We start from the raw sequence: 23,054 nt of genomic DNA, 5'->3' as shown, positions 1-23,054 counted from the left end.
TTTTCCTCGTGTACTGTAGGTTATGTGTATATATTTAGAAAAATGGGATTTAAAATATTATATTTTGTATTTGCAAGCGTAAGGCATTTTATCTGTGCAAAAATCATAAATGTTTCATCATAATATTTAGATAATTTGTTGACTGCTGATAGAAGTTCCTAGATAGATGATCAGAAGAATTTCTGTTTCTGTCAATTAGAAAAGTTCAATTTCTACTTTTTCTTTTATTGCCTCAGGGTTTCTTTTCTTTCTTCTTTTTTCCTGTCTAGGACCTCCCTGTAACCTAGACCTGGTCCTCAAACTCAGTGTCATTTTAGGCCAAGGTCTGACACAGTTGGACTCTCTGAGAAAAGAGAATACGTCTTTACTTCATTGCTGTTCTTCCCTGAGTTGGAAGACTCAACAGTAGCAGAAGTAAAACTCCTGGGATAATCACTATGTAGGTGAATCTTGTAGTTCTTGATGTCACCTGTAAGAGCTACTTTGTCTCTGTTGGAAGGAACTTTTTTAGTGTCAAGAATACAAGTAAAGGGATAAGATTGGATCATTAGTCCTCACTAGATTGTCTGTCGCAGTCCAAACCCTTTGAAGTCTTCAAAGCTTATGTTAGGGATCTAGGATGGGAGAGAAGCTGTGAGACCCTGCTTTCCAGCAGTAGGTCAGAGGAGGAGAGGAGTGCTGATTCAAGCAACAGATTATAGGTGGGGAAGAGAAACCGTAGAGTTAATAATACCTGGAGCCCTCAGAAAGACAAGAAAAGAGATATGACCAGTGTTTCAAGTATAATAATAAATAGCTTGTTACCCCAGTTGTGCAAAACACTACTGTTGATTTTTTTTGGAGGAGGGAGGGTGTGTTTGGAGTAGGGGCATGTTGGAGATAGAGATTTTGGGGGCAGACCATTTCCACTGATAGTGGAAGGAAAAATGTAAGCTTAGGGTTACTTGTCTTGATGCAGTGTGGTGGGATGGTGTGCCTGTTTCCCAAGTTGTAGATAACTAATAATAACTAATAAGAAACTTTTAGAACACATTCATTTTTAAGTTTATTAATGTTTTTAAAATTGAATTAATGAATGAGGATTTCAATGTACACCTGTATGTTTTTATAGTAACAGATAATGAGACTTTAAAAATTTTTGTTCTAACTTTTTCCATACATTTTGTTACATGTTTACTTCTTATCGAATCTTAGTTATAAATTATAAAAAAGTGTTTTTCTCAGTTAATCAAAGCTCTACGTCTTCTAGATCTTTCTCAGCTCCACTTATCGCTTATCTTGGCTTTTATTTATGTTCAGTAAGTCAAATGTACATGTGGAATTTACCAACTTTTCCTTTATAAATTCACATTTGGGCTGAGAATAAGCTCAAGAAAAGTTAAATCAAAGATTATCTTGCAATACTCACTATAGTGTGGAGGGTGGACCTCATAGTTCCTTACTTGATGAACAGTTGATACATAAGTGATTTTATGTTGCACAAATTCTTGTTCACTTATGTGACACTGTAATTTTTTAAAATTTGTAATTACTTTCAAGTTACCTTTTTTGAATCACTAAAAATTGATTGTAATCGTAATTAATGATTACATTGTATATTAGAAAATAAGAATATAAATTTTTCCAATTTAAAACTACCATATTATATCATATCATATTTTCCTTTTGGTTCATTACCTGTTAATTTGTCAAATGTCCATATTCTTTGGACCTTTTCAAAGTGTGACTTGACAAGAAGTATCTAACTGGACCAAATATTGTAATTTTTTTTTTTTTAAGTTTTGATTCTGTACTACCATGATTTAATTTCCTTTTAAGTGATAGGACCTTACTTTGAAACCACATTAAAGAGCATTTGTGAACTTTATAGAGACCAGTTCTTTACCAAATGGAACTTTTACTTCTTTAGTTGACATCATTCATTCTAGTAACTTTTGACTACTAACAAAATTTCAACTAATATTTAGTGTATAAAGTGTGATACGGTTTAGTTCCTTTTTCTTTCTCTTAGGCAGTTCCTACCCACTTCTCACAGTAGTGTACTCTCTAGATTATTCTAGGTCTAGAATTTAACATTGTTTTCTAACATATATCATAGTGCTGTTATCTGATATTTTCATTTCTAGTTGAATCACCTGATTGTATATTTTAGTTTCTAATGTTTTATTTACTTTTGTAAAATATTTTTATAATTCATCTTTCTTTTCTTGTTAATAATAATGGTAAATAGCCTGTTTATTTCTTTTAGCATCTTTGACTTTTATGTCAATTCAGTGCAGTATAGATTATCAAAACATCTTCACTTTTTCTAGTTCTACAGCCTGTCATATTTTGAAAGAAGGTCACTTATCAACATTGAGGGTTTTGTTTTTTGTATTATTGCAAAATAAATTTCCTGATTATGCTGTTCTTCTTTGGCTTCTGTAAGACAAAGAAAATATTTAAATAGTATTTTTCTCCCAAGCTGATTTTTGGGACATAGCTGATGTTATCACTTAAACTGTGTAAAACATAATTTCTACTCTGACTAAAATTCTTACCTGATTTTATTTTTGGCAAAGCTTTCTTTAACCGTTAACTAGTTGATGGAGAATGATAGCACAACTTTCTTTAAAAGACAGTTATTAAATTTTGAAACAACTTTTATAAGGAACTTAGAAACTAAACATTTTATAGTGTGTTTTCTGAAATTGAATGTACTATGGAAACTTAACTGTGTGAGTAGAATCTTACTCACTCTGTAGAAGAGGTAAAATTCTAGGCAAAAGATTCAAAATTGTTCTAAATTCACTAATAAGGTATGTCTTAGAAGATAGTTTCTGTTTACCTCTGTTTACTTGTGACCTCTCCTATGGCTTTTTTCTTCTGAGAAAAATCCCCTGTAATTTTGCAGTGTTATCTTATCTACCATTTTATCTACTTGTAAGTTATTGGCTCAGTTATTTAAAACTGAAGAATTTTACAGTTTGCCTCTCTCTTTTTTGGTTAAAGTAGTACAAAATGTCAAAAATTAGAAGGAAGGTCACAGTGGAAAATACCAAGACCATATCTGATAGCACATCCCGAAGACCCAGTGTATTTGAGAGGCTTGGACCCAGCACTGGCAGTACAGCAGAGGTGAGTTGTCACTAGTACAGTCACAGGGGTTCTCTTGAATTCCTGTACTTCAACTTCTTATTTATATCACAAAAGTGAATAGGTTGTTGTATTGTAGGAATATTGGTTTAGTAAATTTTTTAAAATGTGTTTCATAAAAAAGGAGTGAGATGGGCATTAGGGTTTATGGGCTTTTTTTTTTTTTGATGTTTTTATTATTTGGGGAGTAATATATCTCAGGTTAGTTGGAATTTTGATAGCATTTATTTAAATTTTGTCCCACTAGCATCTTTTTTTCCAGAAATAAATATGACTAAATATGAAATTTACATAGTAATATCTGTCTCTTAGACACAGTGCCGTAACTGGCTGAAGACTGGCAACTGCCTCTATGGAAACACATGTAGATTCGTACATGGCCCTTCACCCCGTGGTAAAGGTTATAGCAGCAATTATAGAAGGTAAATTGAGAACTTTGAATTGTTCATATACTATTAGAAGATGGCTTTTGTAATTTATCTAGTATAAAAATCTGAAATACTACCATATGTTTGGTCAGATTTTCTATTTTGGTGGTAGTCTTATCAATAGCAAAGATCGACAGGATGTTTTTAGTTGTTAATTTCAAGATTAATAGAGATGTTTGCTTTAAAATTAATTGGCTCAAAAATTTGTTTTTGTAATATATGTATGGCTTACTTTCGTGCCCTGCCCCGCAATTATGTATTAAAGTGCTGTTTAAGACGGCAGAATTTCATGGATTTGCTTTTAGTGAGGAGAGACTACATTCAACTCTTAAAATAGTAGAATTTAAATAAGTATAATTTTAGCTTTTTAAGATGTTCTAAATTCAAATCGTAATTACAAAAGATAATCTAATGCAAGCTCTGTAGGTTAAAATGCATTTGCCAAATCTCTTATCACAATATATTGAGGTAAATGAAAGTATATATTTATATGTGGATAAATGTACTACCTATTTAGAATATCATTTTTCCTTTAATAAAGGCAAGGCTAAATCAGACTTTCCTAACAAAAATCTTTTATTTTTCTTTTGGCTCCCTCATGATGATTTTGCTATGGTGTTTAAAGATGTAACATACATAAAGATTGTCACAAAAGCAGTTTAAACTTGATTGGTAAACAACTGATTTACCTAGTCCTAAAATTGAATGTGCTGATTGCTTTGGCTTCAGCGACAGTGTAAAAACTGAACATTAGCATTTGGAGATTTCCTTTTTAATTTGGTGAATTTTTGTGTATGTGTATGGATTTTGAAGTTTAACAGAACTTAAAATTCAAAACCTTAACATTAGCTGACTTTCTGTTCACTTAAATGTTGTACATTTTTAGGTTATTTGTGATGCTGAGTACTCTGTTTTATTTGTATTTAGATTGTCATCTGTCCCTTCTGTCAATGTGGGAAAGTTAGTCTTTATAAGTTTAATACCTGTATAAACAAACACATACCTGGGGAAACTGTTTCAATAATTTTAATGTTTTGCTTATATTATTACTGTACTTTTAATACATGCTTTACTTCATCTGTGACATTAACATACTCAAAATTTTTATACAAGAGATGGTTGTGAGGCAAATGGGCAGAGAAATTTGTCTAAAATGGAAAAAAATAGTGTCATTACTAGATTTAGAATAAAGGATTTTTTGTTATAATTTTGCTATTTTGTGCATTTTTTCCCCAATAACTTCCTTTGTATTTGTGTATTTTCCCTTTTTTTAATAAGGAAGAAAAATATATTTCATAATGTGATTCAGAGATGGAAAGAAAAGTAATGTATTTCAGAAATGCTTACTTAGTCACAAATCATTTAAGTCACTGAGCATTCACTGTATGTAGAGCATTCTGTTAGGTACTGTTTAGGATAGAAACAAGTTTATAATACACTGTCTTATTATTTAAAGGAAACTAGGGCACATAAAATTTACATGTGCATCATAATTATAATTTAAAGCATTTAAATGCTTGTCCTTAATAAGATCCATTTACCAGTTCAGCTTTAACTGTTAAAACATTTAATATAGATCTATAAAATGTGCATGTAAATGTTAATGAGCTCCTTTAAAGTGAATTGACTGAAATTATTTTTTCACTAATCATGTGATTTGTGTTAATGATTGATAAAGGACTCGATTTGATTGAACAGCTATTACTTGAAATAGATGTCAGTATTTTTGTAATCTGTTTATATCTTTTAAAAACATTATACACATTTTTTTTTGGTGGCTAAAGAGGGACATATCATTCCTTAACAACTGTTGCCCTCTTTTAATGGTGCTCTAGGAATAGTCTATAAAGGCAGTGTGTTTTCTACCTCTGCTTTATTTTTCTCACTTAGTGATGGTGTGAAAATAATTGAACATCCATTTATCAAATTGCTAATATATATTATGAAGCTTTACCAGTGTTAAATATAAATATGTATATTTTTCCTTAATTAAAAACAAGAGTATAAAAGCAGAGTATAAACTCACTGTTGAAAATCTTGCTTTGAATTTTTCAACTACTTTCTACTCTGAAATAATTTCAAATTTAAGAAGAATTGTAAGAATAACATTATTTGCTTTCATTCTTGAGATGCATAAAATATTTTCACAGTTGTTGATGTTGCATCCAACCGTATACATGTATATGATAATACTGTTGTTTCTAGATTAATTTTGCAGTGCTGTGGTTTAAAACTTTACCTTCCTACTTTTTGCTTTCAAATATAACTAATATATTTATGTGATTCATAGGAAAACAAATTAAGCTATTAATTACAAATTCCTTTCTCTCAGCTCACCTATAGTTTCTTATTAATATCACCAGTACCTGCCACCCCATGGAGTTTTAGTGTATGCATTTTGGTTGGTATTGGGAGAAAACTTGTAAGTGATGCTTATATTTTTTTATATATTAATATATAAACTGAAATTTATTAATTGTTTTTCTGAACTTTAGGAGCCATGGATAGTAGAAAAACTATTTTGAGATTTGTGAGGTTATTTCTGTAAATATATTCTTATAAAATGTTATATAAATATAGATTTTTGTTGTTTTGTTTTGTTTTTTGTTTTGTTTTTGTTTTTTGGTTCAAAGGTCACCAGAAAGACCTACAGGGGATCTTAGAGAAAGAATGAAGAACAAGCGCCAAGATGTGGACACTGAGTCCCAGAAACGAAATACAGAGGAGTCATCCTCACCTGTTAGGGTAGGAATGAATTTCCCCAAACAAAGTTAAATTTCAGTAGTGATTTATTATTTATGTTCTATTTTAAATATTATCTTGTGTGCTAAATATATGGTAAATGTGTAATATTGCATTACAGTGTTCTATATGGATAATGTAATTTAGAGGGAAAAAGTCCTCTGGAAAAACTCATAATTCTTACCGTTTTAGTTCTTGGTGGTAGTTAAAATGAAGGGATCTGGTTGGCAGAGCTCAAGCTGAACTTCATAGGGTTTCTGTGCCATGGTGGACATCATGAGTATTTAAATGTATTCTTAAGTTTTTGGAATTCAGCCAGCCATCATTTCCTGCTTGCTTCCAAGAAGAGTTGAAGTGCCTTGCAGTACAACACTTTTAAATTAAAACAGTGAAGGCAAGGCATGGTGGTGACAGAAACTGAACTAGAAAGCACATATGATCACAGAATTTAGTGGTGAAACCAAAAGAGAAGCACAATTTATGATGTAGTTTATTGATTAAAAGAAAACATAGATGTTTGTCAGGAATGGAAATTTCCCAGATCTAATTTTTTTTTAAAGAAATTTATCGTGCTCTTGTGTGTGCATTTGCAATGAATTTATTGAGATACAGTTCATCCATTTAAAGTGTACACTTGGGCAGCTTTTCACATATTCAGTCATGCATCCATCACCACAGTCTATTTTAGAACAATTTCATCACCCCAGAAAGAATACCCATAACCTTTAGCAGTCATTTCCCTAGCCCCTCAGTTGACCACCAGCCCTGGGCAAACACTATTCCAGTTACTGTCACTGTAAATTTGCCTATTCTGGATATTTATATAAATCGAGTCATACAATATGTGAGTTTTTTTGTCACTAGTTTCTTTCACTTAGCATAGTGTTTTCAAGGTTTGTGAAAGATTAGGGGATGTATCAGTATTTCACTTCTTGTTTTTGCCAAATAATATTCCATTGTATTGAGATATCACATTCTTTTTATCCATTCATCAGTCGATGAATGTTGGGGTTGTTTCCATGTTTTGGCTCTTGTGAATAATGCTGCTATGAACATTTGTATACAAGTTTTTGTGTGGCCATGTTTTTATTTCTCTTGAGTTTATATCTGGGAGTGGGATTGCTCAGTCATGTGGTAACTATGTTTAGCCTTTTGAGGAACTGCTAGGATGTTTTCCAAAGCAGCTGCACCATTTTAAATTCTTTACATCAGTGTGTGAGATTTCCAATACTCCACATCTTTGCCAGAATTTGCTGTTATCTAATTTTTTGATTATACCTATCGGTAATCTCATTGTAGTTTTGACTTGCATTTCTCTGATTGCTAGTGATGTTGAACATCTTCTTGTGTGCTTATTGGCCATTTGTATATGTTCTTTGGAGAAATGTCTATTCAGATCCTTTGTCCATTTTTAGATTGGGTTGTCTTTTTATTGTTGATTTGTAAGAATTCTTTATGTATTTTGGATCCAAGTCCCTTATATATATGATTTGCAAAAATTTTCTCTATTCTGTGGGTTGTCTTTTCATGTTCTTGATGGTGTCCTTTAAAAAATGTTTTTAATTTGATGAAATCCAATTTATCTATATTTTTGTTGTGCTTTTGGTGTCACATTTAAGAAACTGTTGTCTAATTCAAGGTCAAAAATTTATGCCTATGTTTTCTTCAAAGAATCTTAGAGCTTTAGCTCTTACATTTAAATCTTTGATCCATTTTGAGTTAATTTTTATTTATGGTGTGAGGTAAGGGTCCAACCTCATTCTTTTGCATATGGATATCTAGTTGTCTCATTATAGCCTTTTTACGAAAGTTACTGAATTGTATAAGCAGCAACCTCTTTGATAATTTTCGATATATAGAAGCTTTCTTTTGGCTATTTTGATCCTTGAAAAAAAGCTGTGTCACAGTTTTATATTATAGTTTGTAAACATCTTTGGGGACTTAAAGTAATGCAGTTTTAAGTTTGTAGCTTTCTAATGTCTGATATGATACGTAAAACCGTTTTAGAAATCTCAAATGGTAGTTCTCAGCTGGCGGTATGTATCAAAATCCTTTTGGAGGAGAAATGGTCTTTTTCAAAATACACACGCAGGTACTTTACCCTTAATCTACTGAATTAGAATTTCTGGGTAGGGGCTGAGCATGTGTATTGCATTTTGAAATAACTTTTTATTTCAGAATAATGAATGGACTCCATGGTTTGCTGGTATATGTTTAACAACCACTCAGAAAAAAAGAAAGCCATACTTTGTAGGATTTACCAATTTCTTTGGTGTAAATACTCCCATCATGGTCAGTTTCAGGCTACTAAAATGGTATCACTGAATACAGAGTTGGGAAGTGTGGGAATACACACACACAATAAATGTAATTAACTACAAGAGTAAAGTGTACTAAAATATTTGGGAAGTGAGTTTTGAATAATTAGTACTGTTGGTTTTAATATTACTTATTTAATTGTTTTTATGATTTAATTTTTAGTTACAGCTTGTGCAGTTCCTAAAAATTTAACAGTTAGCTCTTGTGAGTCAGTGTGAACTGGCTCCAGCATACCACTAGGTAGATTGTACTTAATGTAAAGGGCAGACATCTGGAATTCATATTCTGAACACGTTACTTTAGGAATTGTTATTTAATGCTACTGTCAGTTTCTTTATCTGTAAAATGGAGATGATAGCTATATTATTGTGTTGCTGTGAAGAAAATATATGTAAAACAAGCATCATGACTGACTCTTCCAATGTGACAGCCTAATAAATGGTATTAGAATAGCTCTTAGCCTTTTTTCTCAAATATAAATTGGTTTTAGGCTCTTAATAGGAGATGAATATCGGCATTGGAGATTGAGGTTTTTAACAGATATCTAAGTGTAAGTAGTTGTTGATTGTAAAGGTTTATATGTTCAGCATATCGTTTTAGTAGACAGCAAAGTTGGTATTTTGTTAAGACATTTAAAGCCTGGTTCTTGCTTTCCTTAGATGAGATAGTCCTCAAAGGCACTTAACTTCATGCACACCTAAGGGATAAAGTCTCAAGATTCAAGAGTAGTCAGGTTTTAGGGAATTCACTATCCAAACTTAGAGAAAACTGTTAATAAGTTAGGATAGCAGGTATTAATTATTTTGAGTGCTATATCTGGCACGAAAACAGGTGCTGATCATTTCTGTGGTACATTCCCTATTGTAACATGTGTGACTCTTGATCTTCACATAATGAATTTCTATGGGAAAATCAGATGTAGTTTATGTAGGGGCAAGTATCGCATAGATAACATAGCATGGCTAAGATAGGATGTGTGTGATTTTCTGCAAACTAATCCCACCGTTTCTCTGCTATTGACCTCAACTCCAGTGTGTCTGAGGTTGATAAACCCTGAACTTGTGGAGAGACCAATTCATAAATAGGTAAACTGTAATGCTATAGACTGTGGTAGTATGTCAGAGAGAGAAGAGCAAAGCTCACAATGGAGGGAATAAGTAACTGCCTGGGGAACCAGAGGAAAATGACATTTGCACTGGATATTGAAGGATAGATGGGATGAAGGAGGGAATGGGTGAGAGTCTAGGAAGAGGAAGAAAACCAACACAATAACAATATTTTAAAGGACTTGTGTGTTTGAGAACCTGTGAAGCTGTGCACCTAGAGTGAAAGAATTAACGGCATGTGTATGTGAGATGAGGGCTGAAGAGATCTATCTTGTTTACCAATTCATCTCCAGACCCTGGAACTAGTAAGTTCACTTACTGAATAAATGAAAAGTGATTCTGATGTGCAGCCATTGTTGAGAACTCCTGATGGTCTCAGGTCTGCGCTGTCCAGTGGGGCTGTTGAGCACTTGAAGTGTAGCTAGTCTGAATTGAGATGTGCTGTAAGTATAAAATACATACTGAATTTCAAGGACTTAGTATGAAAAAAAGAAAGTCAAATATCTTGTTAATAATTTTTTATGTTGGTCATATGTTGCATTGGCAATATTTCGGACATGTTGTTTGGTCTAGGTGATCAGAACCATGCTTAACATAACGGAACTGAATTTAACATGGTGAGAGGCTAATTTGAGGTAGTGTCAGTAAGATTTGATGACCAAAAGAATGAGTGGAGGGGAGGTGTTAAGCCTAACTACAGGCTTTCCATGCTATTAACTAAGATGGAAAGGCCCCTTTTGTACGCTAGACTCATAGCATCACAGACTACTAACTTTTGGCACTGTTTTCTGTATTTGCACAGACACTAATATGTTATTTTAGAACAGTTATGAAATAATAAACATATTTTTATGGTACTGGATACTTCTCACCAGTCTGTAGAACTTTTCAAATGCAGTCACTGAATTGTGTTTTCTTCTTCTATAACAGAGACTTGTTATTTTACATAATTCGAGCACACAATTAAAATAGCTTTGAAAGCAAAATTAGACCTGTGAATATAGAGTCAGGAGGAACATTCAAGCATTTGTTGATGATTAGGGCATGCATGTGCTATAGGGGATCTCTGTCTCTTAAGAGAAGCTTTGTGGCCACATTCAAGAAAGTATAAAATAATTCATCATTGTGGGAGGATATCTAATAGTTTAGGATTTAGAGGTGCACTGTGAGCATCTCTTGCTCACCTGAAATCTTACCTTAGAGCAGATGGGCAATGGTCTGAGTTTATTTGTATGAATTGATCTTTTAAAACATTTTTTTCTTTTTTAAGTTATAAAATACATTATACATTTACCATTTTAAACATTTTTAAGTGTACAGTTCTGTGGCATTAAGTATATTTACATTGTTATGCAATCTTTACCACCATCCATCTCCGGTATTTTTCATGATCTTTGTTTTTAATGTCTTAATCTTTTTTGTCAATCTGCTTTCTCATATATGAAATTAAAACCATTGGAATAATGTTTCAACTGATCTGTGTAATATATTTTAAAATATTTTTTCTTAATCATTTTAATGACCTTCTCTGGTTCCAATAATAAGTCATTTTCAGAAGTTTTTCTTTTGAGACTTCAGAATGATGTTCCCTTTTCCTTGTCCAGTATTTTTTCAAAGGTCATTTTTATCATTTCCTACCCCACCTCAACCTGATGACTTATCTTCAGAGAATCTATTTAGACTAGATATTTATCCTCACCTCCACTCTGGATCTATTTAAAATGACTACTATGCAAATTACTTTTTCAGATCTCAGTCTTTAGCTGAATCGTAAGTTGATTATCCAACTTCCAGCCTCTTTCAGATATTTTATAGGCTACCATTGATGTTGACTTTGCACACTACAGTTGATTTTGACCTACCCTTAGTGCTTGGTTCTCTGGTTTTCTGAATTGAGAACTAATTTCTAGCACGAAGCTTTCTGTCTCTGGGAACTGTACCTCCCAGAATGTATACATAATTATTAGCTTTGCTTTGTAGTCCCCTACCCAGTTCTATTCCTGTCCCTCATTTCCCTCCCCCCACCACCTAAAAAAATTCCCTTGTTCTTTTTCTACATCTTGATATTTTTGGCTAGATGAGGAAAAAGTTTCACTGATAAGGAAGGAGATAGGACTATATGTGTTATAAAAAGCTGACTCATGCAATGGAGGACTTTAACTTAGAAGGCCTTATTAACAGTTTTATAACTATCCTGAGTAAGTCTCTTGCACCAGTATGTCACAAGTTATAGTGAGAACCAAGTGAGGACGTACATGTGAAAATTCTTTGGAAAGAATAAAACACAGTAAATGTAAAACAGCAAGAGTAGAGAGTCACCAAATTAAAAATTTGAGAATGAGTATAGGATTAAGTAGAACAGAGGAGTGTTGTTTACCCATTTCAAAGGAAAAGGTTTAGAAGAGAAGGGGAAGGGTATAAGTGGAGATACAATATATACTACCTGGTAGGAATTTGATAATGTATATATAGTACATGATTGATTACAGTGATTTTTAAATGTAGATTAAAATGTTCATTTTATATAAAAAATATGTCTTTACCCTTGTATGATCTGCAAATACATAATATTTTTTGATAATATTAAAAGGAGTTCCAGTTGCCAAACCTTGGCGTATAACAACCATTTATTTTGTTCATGGATTCTGTCAGGAAATCAGAAAGGGCACATGGCATGGCTTATCTCTTCCTTTATGTCTGGAACCTCAGCTAAAGTATTAGGATGCTGGAGGCAGGAATCATTTGAAGATTTTTTCACTCTCATGTCTGGTTGTTGATGCTGGAAGTCAGCTGGAGGCCTCAGTTTCTATGTGGACCTCTTTGTATGGGTAGCATGGACTTTTTCTCTGATGGCTAGGGGAGAGAGAGAGGGGGAGAGGGAGGGGGAGAGAGAGAGAGAGAGAGAGAGAGAGCTGAGATCTGGTACTAGGTGTGCTTGTTCCTACTGGGGTGCTGTTTTTTTTTAGGCCCTCTCAGCTGACAGAGCAATGAAATAATATGAGTGTATACTAATTGGTGTATATGCATATATCTATAAGTATTACAAGCAACCGTCTTTATCTGTATTGAGCTAAACATGAGTTCTTATTGATGTCTCTTAACTCTAATCCAGTACCACTATTTTTCTTTTTTTTTTTCTTTTCCCTCAAATGTCCCTTCCTTAGCTTGTGGGAGGTCTTTGTATTAGATCCTGAGCTCTGTTTAAAAGTTTACTTTATAAAATGTGTTCATTTTAAGTGTACCATTTGAGTCTTGACAAATGTACACACCTGTATAACCACCACCACAATGAAGATACATAACATTTCCATCACCCAGAACATATCTTCATGTCTTTTTAGAGTCAGTCCCCTCTCAAACCAGGCTCCTGACAACCTCTGATCTGTCACTATAATGGAATCAGATATTATATATTCTTGGGTCTCGGTTCTTTTAGCACAATACTTTTGAAATGCAGCCATGTTGTAGTATGTGTCAACAGTTTGTTTTATTGTGGGTTACTGTTTTATTATATGGATATGTCAAAATTTGTTTATCCATTCCCCAGTTGATGGACATTAGAGTTTTCTGGTTATTATGCCTATTGGCCATATGGTTTTCTGGTTATTTTGGCTATAATGAATAAAGCTGCTATGAACATTTGTGTACAAGTCTTTGTGTGGACATAGTTTTCTGTGGGTAAATACCTAGAGGTGGAACTGCTGAGTCATATGTTATGTGTATGTTATGTGTCTTAGCTTTATAAGAAACTGCCAAGTAGTTTTCCCTAGTGGTTATTCCATTTTACATTCTCAACCACAGTGTATGAGAGTTTCAGTTGCTCTACATTCTTGCCAACACTTGGCATTGCTCTACTGGGTATATAGTGGTTTTAATTTGCATTTCCTTTTTTTTTTAAATTAATTTATTTTTGGCTGCGTTGGGTCTTTGTTGCTGCGTGCAGGCTTTCTCTAGTTGCGGCGAGCAGGGGCTACTGTTCGTTGCGGTGTGCGGGCTTCTCATTGCGGTGGCTTCTCATTGCGGTGGCTTCTCTTGTTGCTGAGCAGGGCTCTAGACGCAAGGGCTTCAGTAGTTGTGGCGTGCAGGCTCAGTAGTTGTGGCTTATGGGCTCTAGAGCGCAGGCTCAGTAGTTGTGGCTCATGGGCTTAGTTGCTCCATGGCATGTGGGATCTTCCTGGGCAGATTCTTAACCACTGAGCCTCCAGGGAGGTCCCTTAATTTTCATTTCTTGATGATTAGTGATGTTGAGCATCTTTTCATGTGTTTATTGGCCTTTTATAATTTTTTTGTGAAGTGTCTGTCTATGTCTTTTGTTTATAAGTTGGGCTGTTTGTCTTATTACAGAATTGTGGCTCTTATATGTTCTGAATACCACCAGTCATTTGCAGGATATGTGTATTTCCCAGTATGTGACTTGCCTTTTCATTTTCTTTGTGGAGTCTTTTTTTTTTTTTTTTCCTGCACCGTGCAGCATGCGGGATCTTAGTTCCCCGACCAGGGATCGAACCCATGCCCCCTGCAGTGGAAGCACGGAGTCTTAACCACTGGACTGCCAGGGAAGTCCCTGTGGTGTCTTTAAAGATATCCTTTAATTTTGATGAAGTCCAATTATATCCTGCCTGTATTGACACAGCTTCAGTAGTCCTTGATAGTTTCTTTGTTTCTGTTAAGATGTTCCCAGCTCATTGTATATATTTTATATCTATCCTCTACTTGGAGTCAGCCATTTTCCCCTACGTACAGCGCTGGTTCTTTTATTGGGAGATGGTATTTCAGGACCACTACTTGGAAACCACTAGTTTAGTTATTTTTAGGGCTTTTCATTGTATTTCGCCTAGGAAATACATATGTATCTTCTCTTTAAAAACATGCACGCAAACATGAGTTCAAATAATTCAAATTTAGAATTGCAAGACTTTTACCTAATTCTTTGATTTTATAGTTGTATCACTTTTCTCTTATGCTGAAAATTTTAGTCCCTGTTGACATTCATTTGCATTATCTTACATTTAATAGTTCCAGAATAATAATTAACAATCGTATTACTAATAATATGATTACTTCGAACAGTTTAAGATGTCTTGGTAGTTCTTAGGATATATCCCATGAGGGAAATATCTGTGATATATGTTTCTTAGGAAGAGATAGTCAAATTATTGTATTTTTAAAAAATTAATTTTTATTGGAGTGTAGTTGATTTTCAGTGTTGTGTTAGTTTCTGCTGTATAGCAAAGTGCAAATTATTGTATTTTAAGTCACTTGAACAGTTGTCTGTGTGGTTAAACCACAAAATTGATGAAGTTGGGTTGATTCATTTGATTTTAGTTTTAGGGATTTTTAAAAATATAATTTTGTTTTCTAAGTATATAAAACATTTTCATGGTTTCAAAGTTATGAGACTGATGCCTACTGGGCTAATGAGGTATCTTATGTTTCAAAGTTAAATCTACAGAACAGGTTACATTCAGGAAAGTCTACCTTTTATCTCTGGATCGCTCTATTTTTTTCCCTATAGGTAACCTAAAAACTAAATTATTGGATTATCCCACTACTTTAAAATATATATACACAACTATTTGCAGGTGACATGATACTATATATAGAAAACCCTAAAGACTCCACCAGAAAAACTTTTAGACTAATAAATGAATTCAGTAAAGTTGCAGGCTGTGAGATTAATATACAGAAATCTGTGGCATTTCTATACACTAATAATGATCTATCAGAAAGAGAAATCTATTTACAGCAGCCTCACAAAGAATAAAATACATAGAAATAAATTTAGCCAGGGAGGTGAAAGACCTGTACCCTGAAAACTGTAAGACACTGATGAAAGGGATTGAAGATGACACAAATAAATGGAAAGATATACCGTACTCATGGATTGAAAGACTTAGGATTGTTAAAATATCCATGCTACCCAAAGCAACCTACAGATTTGTTGATTCTTTCAGAATTTCTACATAGACAATCATGTCATCTCTGAACAGACACTTATTTCTTCCTTCTCAATCTGTATACTTTTTATGTCCTTTTCTTGTCTTATTGCATTAGCTAGGACTTCCATTATGATGGTGAAAAGGAATGGTGAGAGGGGACGTCCTTGTTTTGTTCCTGAGGTTAGCAAGAAAGTTTCTCACCATTAATTATGATATTAACTGTAGGTTTTGTATAGATGTTCTTTATCAAGTTGAGGACGTTCTCCTCTGTTTCTAGTTTGTTAAGAATTTTGATCATGAATAAGCGTTGGATTTTGTCAAATACTTTTTCTTTGTCTATTGATATGATCATGTCTTTTTTTTCTTTTTTAGTCTGTTGATGTGATGAATTACCTGAATTGACTTTTGAATGTTGAACCACCCTTGCATATCTGGTATAAATCCCACTTGGTTGTGGTGTATAATTATTTTTATATATTGTTGGATTTCATTTGCTTATATTTTGCTAATGTGTTCAGGAGTTTTGCATCAATGCCCATGAGAGATCTTGGTCCTTTTTTTTTTTCTTGTAGTGTCTTCATCTAGTTTTGGTATTAGATATTTAGGTATTAATGCTGGCCTCAGAATAATTCTGTAAATATTCCCTCTGCTTCTGTCTTCTGGAAAAGACTATAGAGAATTGGTATAAGTTGTTTCTTAAATGTTTGATAGAATTCTTACATGAACCCATGTGGACCTGGTGCTTTATGTTTTGAAAGGTTATTAATTATCGATTCAATTTCTTTAGTAGATATAAGTCTGTTCAGATTGTCTATTCTTGATGTGTGAGTTTTGGCAGATTGTGTCTCTCAAGTAACTAGTCCATTTCATCTAGGTTATCAAATTTGTGGGCATAGCATTATTCATAATATTCCTTTATTATCCTTTAAATGTCCTTGGAATCTGTAGTGATGTCTCTTCTTTTGTTTCTGATATTGGTAATTTTTGTTTTCTCTCTTTTTTTCTTAGTTAACCTGCGTAGAAGCTTGATCTTTTCAAAGAACTGGCTTTTGGTTTTGTTGGTTTTTCTCTGTTGATTTCCTGTTTTCAGTTTCATTGATTTCTGCTCTAATTTTTGTTATTTTTCTTCAGCTTACTTTAGATTTCAGTTGCTCTTCTTTTTCAAGTTTTCTAAGGTGGAAACTTAGATTATTGATTTTAGAGCTTTCTTCATTTCTACTATATGGATTCAGTACTGTAAAATTTTCTCTAAACACTGCTTTCACTGCATCCCACAAATTTTCATAAATTGTATTTTATTTTCATTTAGTTTGAAATATTTTAAAATTTCTCTTGAGATTTCTTCTTTGACCCATGTGTTAAGTAGAAGTGTGTTGATTAATCTTCATATATTTTGGGATTATCCAGCTATCTTTCCATTATTAATTTCCAGTTTAATTCCATTGTGATCTGAGATTAGACATTATATGATTTTTGTTCTTTTAAAAGTGTGTTTTATGGTCCATAAAATGGTCCAGAATGTTCCGTGTGAGCTTGAGAAGAATGTGTTTTCTACTGTCATCAGATGAAGTAGTCTGTCGATGTGAGTTATATCCAGTAGATTGAAGGTGCTTTTGATTTCAACTGTGTTCTTGCTAATTTTCTCCCTGCTGGATCTGTACATTTCTGACAGAGGGGTGTTAAAGTCTCCAAATGTATTAGTGGATCAGGTATATCTCCTTGCAGTAATATCAGTTTTTACTTCATATATTTTGACACTGTTGTTAGGTGCATATATGCTAAGGATTGTTATGTCTTTTTGAAGAATTGTCCCCTTTATCATGTAATGCCCTTTTGTCCTTGCTAACTTTCCTTATTCTGAAGTCTGCCTGTCTGAAATTAACATATCTACTCCCACTCTCTTTAGCATAGTATATCTTTCTCCGTCCCCTTCCTTTTAATTTATATGTGTCTTTATTTTTATAGTTGGTTTCTCATAGACAACGTATAGCTAGCTGGGTCTTGTTTTTTGATCCACTCTGACAATCTGTGTTTTAATTGGTGTGTTTAGTCTATTGATGTTTAAAGTAATTATTGATACAGTTGTATTAATATCTACTGTAATTGTTACTGTTTTCTATTTGTTATACCATTGTTCTTTGTTCCTATTTTTTGTCTTCCACTGTTTTTGTGCCTTTTATGGTTTGAATTGAGCATTTTATACTATTACATGTTCTCTCCTTTCTTAACATATCAATTATACTTGTTATTTTTACTTTTTTAGTGGTTGCCCTAGAGTTTGCAATTACATTTACGATTAATTCAAGTCTACTTTCAAATAATACTATAGCACTTCACAGGTAGTCCAAGTACCTTATAATAACAAAATATTCCTAATTCTTTGCTCTGGAATATCTTAAGTGATATCAGGATTTTCTGCTCTTGAAAGGTTTGGTAGAATTCCCATGTGAAACCACCTGAGTCTGGTACTATTTTATGAAGAAGTTCTGTAAGTAATTTATTTTTCCAGTGGAAATTAGTAGACTTTTGACTTTAAGTCAGTTTTGTTAATTTTTTTTCTAGAATATTATGTACTTTGTCTAGGTTTTTAAACTAGTTTGCATAGAGTTGTGCAAAGAAATCACGTTTTTCTGTTTTCTCTGTTCTAATGGCTACTTTCACATTGTCATATAGGATTTTGAATACTTGTGCGTTTTCCCTTCTTTCTTCATTAGCTTAGTCAGTGGTTTATTTGCATCAGCTTTTGGATTTATATATTAGTTCTTTCTCTTTTCAACACATTTATTTCTCTTTATTAATTCCCTCCTTGGTTTATTGTATTCCTTTTCTTTTTTGAATTGGTGGAATATTTATTTATTTATTTTCATATACACACACATATTTAATGCTATAAGCATTTTTCTGATAACTGCTTTAGCTGAATTCCATGGATCTCATATATCATGCTTTCATTGTCATTATTTTTAAGGAATTCTCATCTTTAGGTTTGTATTTCACCTGTGGTCCAATAATTGCTTAATGGCATGTTTAAAATTTTTCAGATTGAAGAGCCTTTTGTTTGTTTTATATGTGTATTCTTTTGATTTTTTAAAAAATAACTTCTATATTATTGCTTTTTGTATTTCTTTTTTCTCAGATTTGATAAGATTTTCTTTGTGGCCTAAGATATGGTCCGTTTTTCTGAATTTTCTGTATATGCTTAAAAAGAAGGTATATTTTCTATTTTTTGGCTTTCAGGTTCTAAAGTATATCTGAAACATCTGTTGTTTTGATCTCCTGTAGTTTTCATATCTTTGTCTACTTGATCTATCTTGGTTTGAGAATGTCTTTTAAAGTATCTTGTTAGTAGTATGCTTCTGTCTAGTTCACTCCCCATCTCCTGTAGCTGTGCTCTTCATTGCTGTATAAATCGGTACGTAGATACAGAAATATTAATAATTGTTCTCTCTTCATTGTAATTTTTAAAATATGGTGCTTGGAGATGACCTGATTTTTGTTATCTGTTGACTGTTTTTTGAAGTTTATAATCTTATTTGTTTTTTTGTGACTCTGCTTATTCTGAGATGAGCTAGTATAATTTTTGTGACCACCTCATAAAAGAAAATCTCTGATAACCCTATTAGGGGATTTTTCTTCAGTATAGTATAAACAAAATAAACTACAGTTTCCTTAGTGTAGATCTAAGTTTCTTTACCGTCTGTGTTTCTGTAGTGTTGAAAGGGTCTGAAATTGCACATCTGTGAATCATTTTAAAATTTCAAAATGTCAGTTATATCTGTCCTAAAAGCTATATACTGAGCTCAGTTGTTGGGCTAATATTCAGGCCAAAAAGCCACAATAAGCATTGTTCATTATTTAAAAGTTTTTAGCCTTAATCAGAAGTGTCCAGTTGAAAAGTTTTGAAAACATTAAGGTGAGAACCATAATCTTTTAAAAATTAATAATAGCTTTTTGAATTGTTAATAGCTTTGATATAATATGTGATAGTAAATGACAGAAGAAAACTTTGGATTAACATTAACTTTAACTCGAGCTGCTGAGAGAAGGGTTTGACGTGCTTTCTCAAGAATGTAAACAGCAGCAAAACAAAGACAGAATTGAAACCAAGGATTGAGAAGCAAGTGTGAAAGCTGGTAGTGACTTTAAGACTTTTACAGGTATTAGAGCTAGTCAGACACTAAGCCTTGGGCCCATCTGTGAAGAGAGAACTGGTGACTTGGAAGATGGAGTTGAAGAGTTTATCCAGAATGCAGCACATAAAAACAACGTTATAGAAAACATTGAAGAGGTTCACAAATGTGGAGGAAAAACTTAGAAAACCTAATGTACATCTAATTGGAATCCCAGGAAAAAAATAGAAAATGGGAAAGGCAATATTGAAAGAAATAGTGGCTGAGAATTTTCCATTATTGATGAGATATAAGCCTGCAGAAAGCACAATACATATCAAGTAGATATTATATCATAACTGCAAAACATGAGAGGCATAGAGAGAATATTGGAAAACCCAGAGATAAAAGTCAGATCTTTCTACAAAGGAATGATAGACTGATACCATCAGTAACAATAATGGAAGCCAAAATACAGTGGAATGATATTTTCAAAGCTGAAGTGAATGTATGAACCCATAGTTATGAGCCCAGCAAAACTGCTTTTCAAGAATGAGGAAATAATAAAGAAGCTTTCTGGTAAAATTGAGAGTGTTGACTACCAGGAGACCTTCATTACTCAGAGAATGTCTAAAAGGATATACATCAGGATGATGGAAAATGACCTTAGAAGGAAGGTCCAAAATGCAACAGTAAAGGTGAACAGAGAAAACGTTTACTAGGTCGGAAAGTGTCTTTTTTTAATGGCCTATTGCAGTTGTCAGAAGTGTGGCATTGTACTCTGAGGAGGTGAAGTGTAGTACCAAAGGTATAGTATGTTACTTTGAACTCCCCAGAATCCATTCAGTTGTTTTCATTTTGAAGCTGCATTTTGGTTTGGGGAGTTGACCCCAGATTCACTGCTAGACACTCATTAGTCTAGTCTAGTCATAATAATCCCATTCTCCTTGCTAATTCTGTTGATTCAGGAACCAGGCCTAATTCATTTAGCCTGTGGCTACTATCTTGCCATCAGTTATTGATTCAGATGTGGCCGTGTGACTGAAGTTGGCCTACTCAGACTGAAAGAAAAAATTCTTATTTTGTGATTGGAGAGAGGCACACACTGGGTGAACCTAGATTGCTTGTCATCGTGGTAAAAGAAATATGCCTTAATGTGAAGTCAACAGTAGGAATAGCAGAGCTGTAAGAAAGGAAAAAAACAACAAGAAAATTTGGTCTCCAGTGATTTCACTGTGTTACTACATCACCCAGCCCTGAAGTTTACCCTATTTCTAGACTTCATTTTATGTGAGATTGTAATTTAAATTTATATAGCTTATAAGATTATAGTTTCTTATTTAAATTCTACCCCAAACTCCCCACCCCCCCGCAAAACAAGTTCATTAATGCAAGAATAATTTCAGTTCTATACTAGGAGAGGTGGAAGCTATATGCTCTATGCTGCTCTGGCAGGACTAGGTTAATTTTAGTTATCACATTTTATTGAAGCAACATTGGCAAATTAGTGTGCCCAGAGAAGATGACAGAGCAGTGAGGGGTATGAAAATTGTGAAATATTTATGTATGATCAGTGTGTAGAGTATCTTTGGCCTGATATAAGAAGATATTGAAGAGATTTAGTGACAGTGTTGAAATATTTAAATAGCTATCGTGGAAGAATTATTAGATTTGTTTTGCACGATTCTAGAGGTCAGAACTAGTTCCAATCAATAGAAATTCTGAAGAGGTATAAAAGAGTTGTGATCAGTATAAGAAATAATTTTCTAATATTTAGAACTTTCTGAAAATGGGAGCAAAGAATGCAACATTGGAGAGCTATCAGTGGAGACCTTGGGAGTAAATCTTTTTTCTGTGAAATTATTCTATTAGAGGACTTCTATAACTGTACAATATTTAGGAAAAACATTTCAGCATGGGGTAGGAAATTGAATTATATTACTTCAAAGACCCCTAACATTTTATTATTATGGTTGCTAATCCAGTTAATATTGGTTTTCAATTCTTTTTGCTTCAACACTTCTTTTTAGATCGTATTCTTGGTAATGCCTCCTTACTATCTAAAAATAAAATTTATAATAAATATAATCTGTCCATACATATAATGTTTAAGAAATAAATGTGAATGTAATATAAAGTAGAAATAAAGTGAAAGTAAAGTTCACAATTATTTATTGCATTACTGAAATGTAAGAGACATTTAAAACCAAACATTTTTCCTAAGTTAGGCATAGACTTATTTGGCAGCAAAACCTGATTTTAATTGATATGAAGCTTATTATACAGTCTTTACCCAGTTGGTGAATTCATATGTTTTGCTGCAAAAATATCAGTATATTTGATTATAGGTTGCTGCTCCAGACCCTACTGGCATTGTTACTTAATATATTTTGAAATCCAAATAATTCTGAATTCATAAAATATCCCATGGGTACTGGCTAAAATATTGTGGTTCTTTAACAAGTACTTGAACATGTACATGTTCCAGAATGATTAATTTAGAATACATAATAATCATATGGTTGTACCTCTAATTAATATGTTTGCATATAAGAGCAGTAAGATGATAGTCCATTCTATTCAAGAAATTACAGGAAGGTGAAAGAGCAGGCCATGCTCTACTACATGGGACAAGTAATACCAGACCCTTTATATTTGAATATGATCAGAGAAAGAGGGAAATAATTTTATTTTACAAGGAATAACATGCCTAAACAAGTTATACACTACTGAAGTGGAAAAATGAGGAAATACAACATTTTAAAAAATGATCTAAGCCTTAGGTGTTATCAAAATAATTTCCTCTATTATGATTTGAGGTGGGATAGTGACAAAGTATTAGGAAAAAACATCTCCTAACTTGAAATTCCACCACATATTGAAGCCTGCATTCAATCTCTAGTACTTAATAATAGAAGTTATATGTGATCTCTGGGGGCAGTATTAGAGTCATATTGGAAAACAATAGGTAATAGAAAAATTATATAATTTCAATATGTAGGGTAAATATTATGAAATACATAAATTATTAATGAAATTTATTGAGATTATTATATCTGTTTCTAAATCTGTTAAAAATATTCTGTTACAAACTTGCAGATTATTTTGTTTTCCCGTACCAGAATTACTGCTCTGAAACCCTTTTCAACTGCATTTGTAGTTGGTATTACAACTACATATAGACAAATGTAGTCTGATACCTTATAGACAGAAAAACCCAGAATATATTATTCAGTAATTTGAAGATAACTTTCTATGAAAATTTTTTGATATAGC

At 33.0% G+C, this 23,054-nt stretch overlaps 1 protein-coding gene across 8 annotated transcripts in view; it reads left to right on the top strand.

Annotated features, from left to right (window-relative positions):
• The window catches only part of ZC3H13 (zinc finger CCCH-type containing 13), a 91,379-nt gene that overhangs the window by 3,254 nt on the left and 65,071 nt on the right, over positions 1-23,054 (top strand). For 4 of the 8 annotated variants that reach the window (XM_033436788.2, XM_012534762.3, XM_033436785.2 and 1 more), the window contains exons 2-4: positions 2,992-3,117; positions 3,448-3,557; positions 6,197-6,308. In XM_033436788.2, coding sequence (XP_033292679.1) covers positions 3,001-3,117; positions 3,448-3,557; positions 6,197-6,308 — 339 coding nt within the window. In that variant the 5' untranslated portion in view covers positions 2,992-3,000. Of the gene's footprint in view, positions 1-269; positions 440-2,991; positions 3,118-3,447; positions 3,558-6,196; positions 6,309-23,054 lie in introns of all 8 variants that reach the window. The other 4 variants (XM_033436787.2, XM_033436784.2, XM_033436783.2 and 1 more) reach the window with 3 other exon arrangements.

This window comes from Orcinus orca, chromosome 18, assembly GCF_937001465.1.
Source record: "Orcinus orca chromosome 18, mOrcOrc1.1, whole genome shotgun sequence".
In the NCBI taxonomy this organism is placed as follows: domain Eukaryota; kingdom Metazoa; phylum Chordata; class Mammalia; order Artiodactyla; family Delphinidae; genus Orcinus; species Orcinus orca.
Note: the sequence above shows the minus strand (reverse complement) of the source record. Positions and strands in the feature narration are given on the sequence as shown.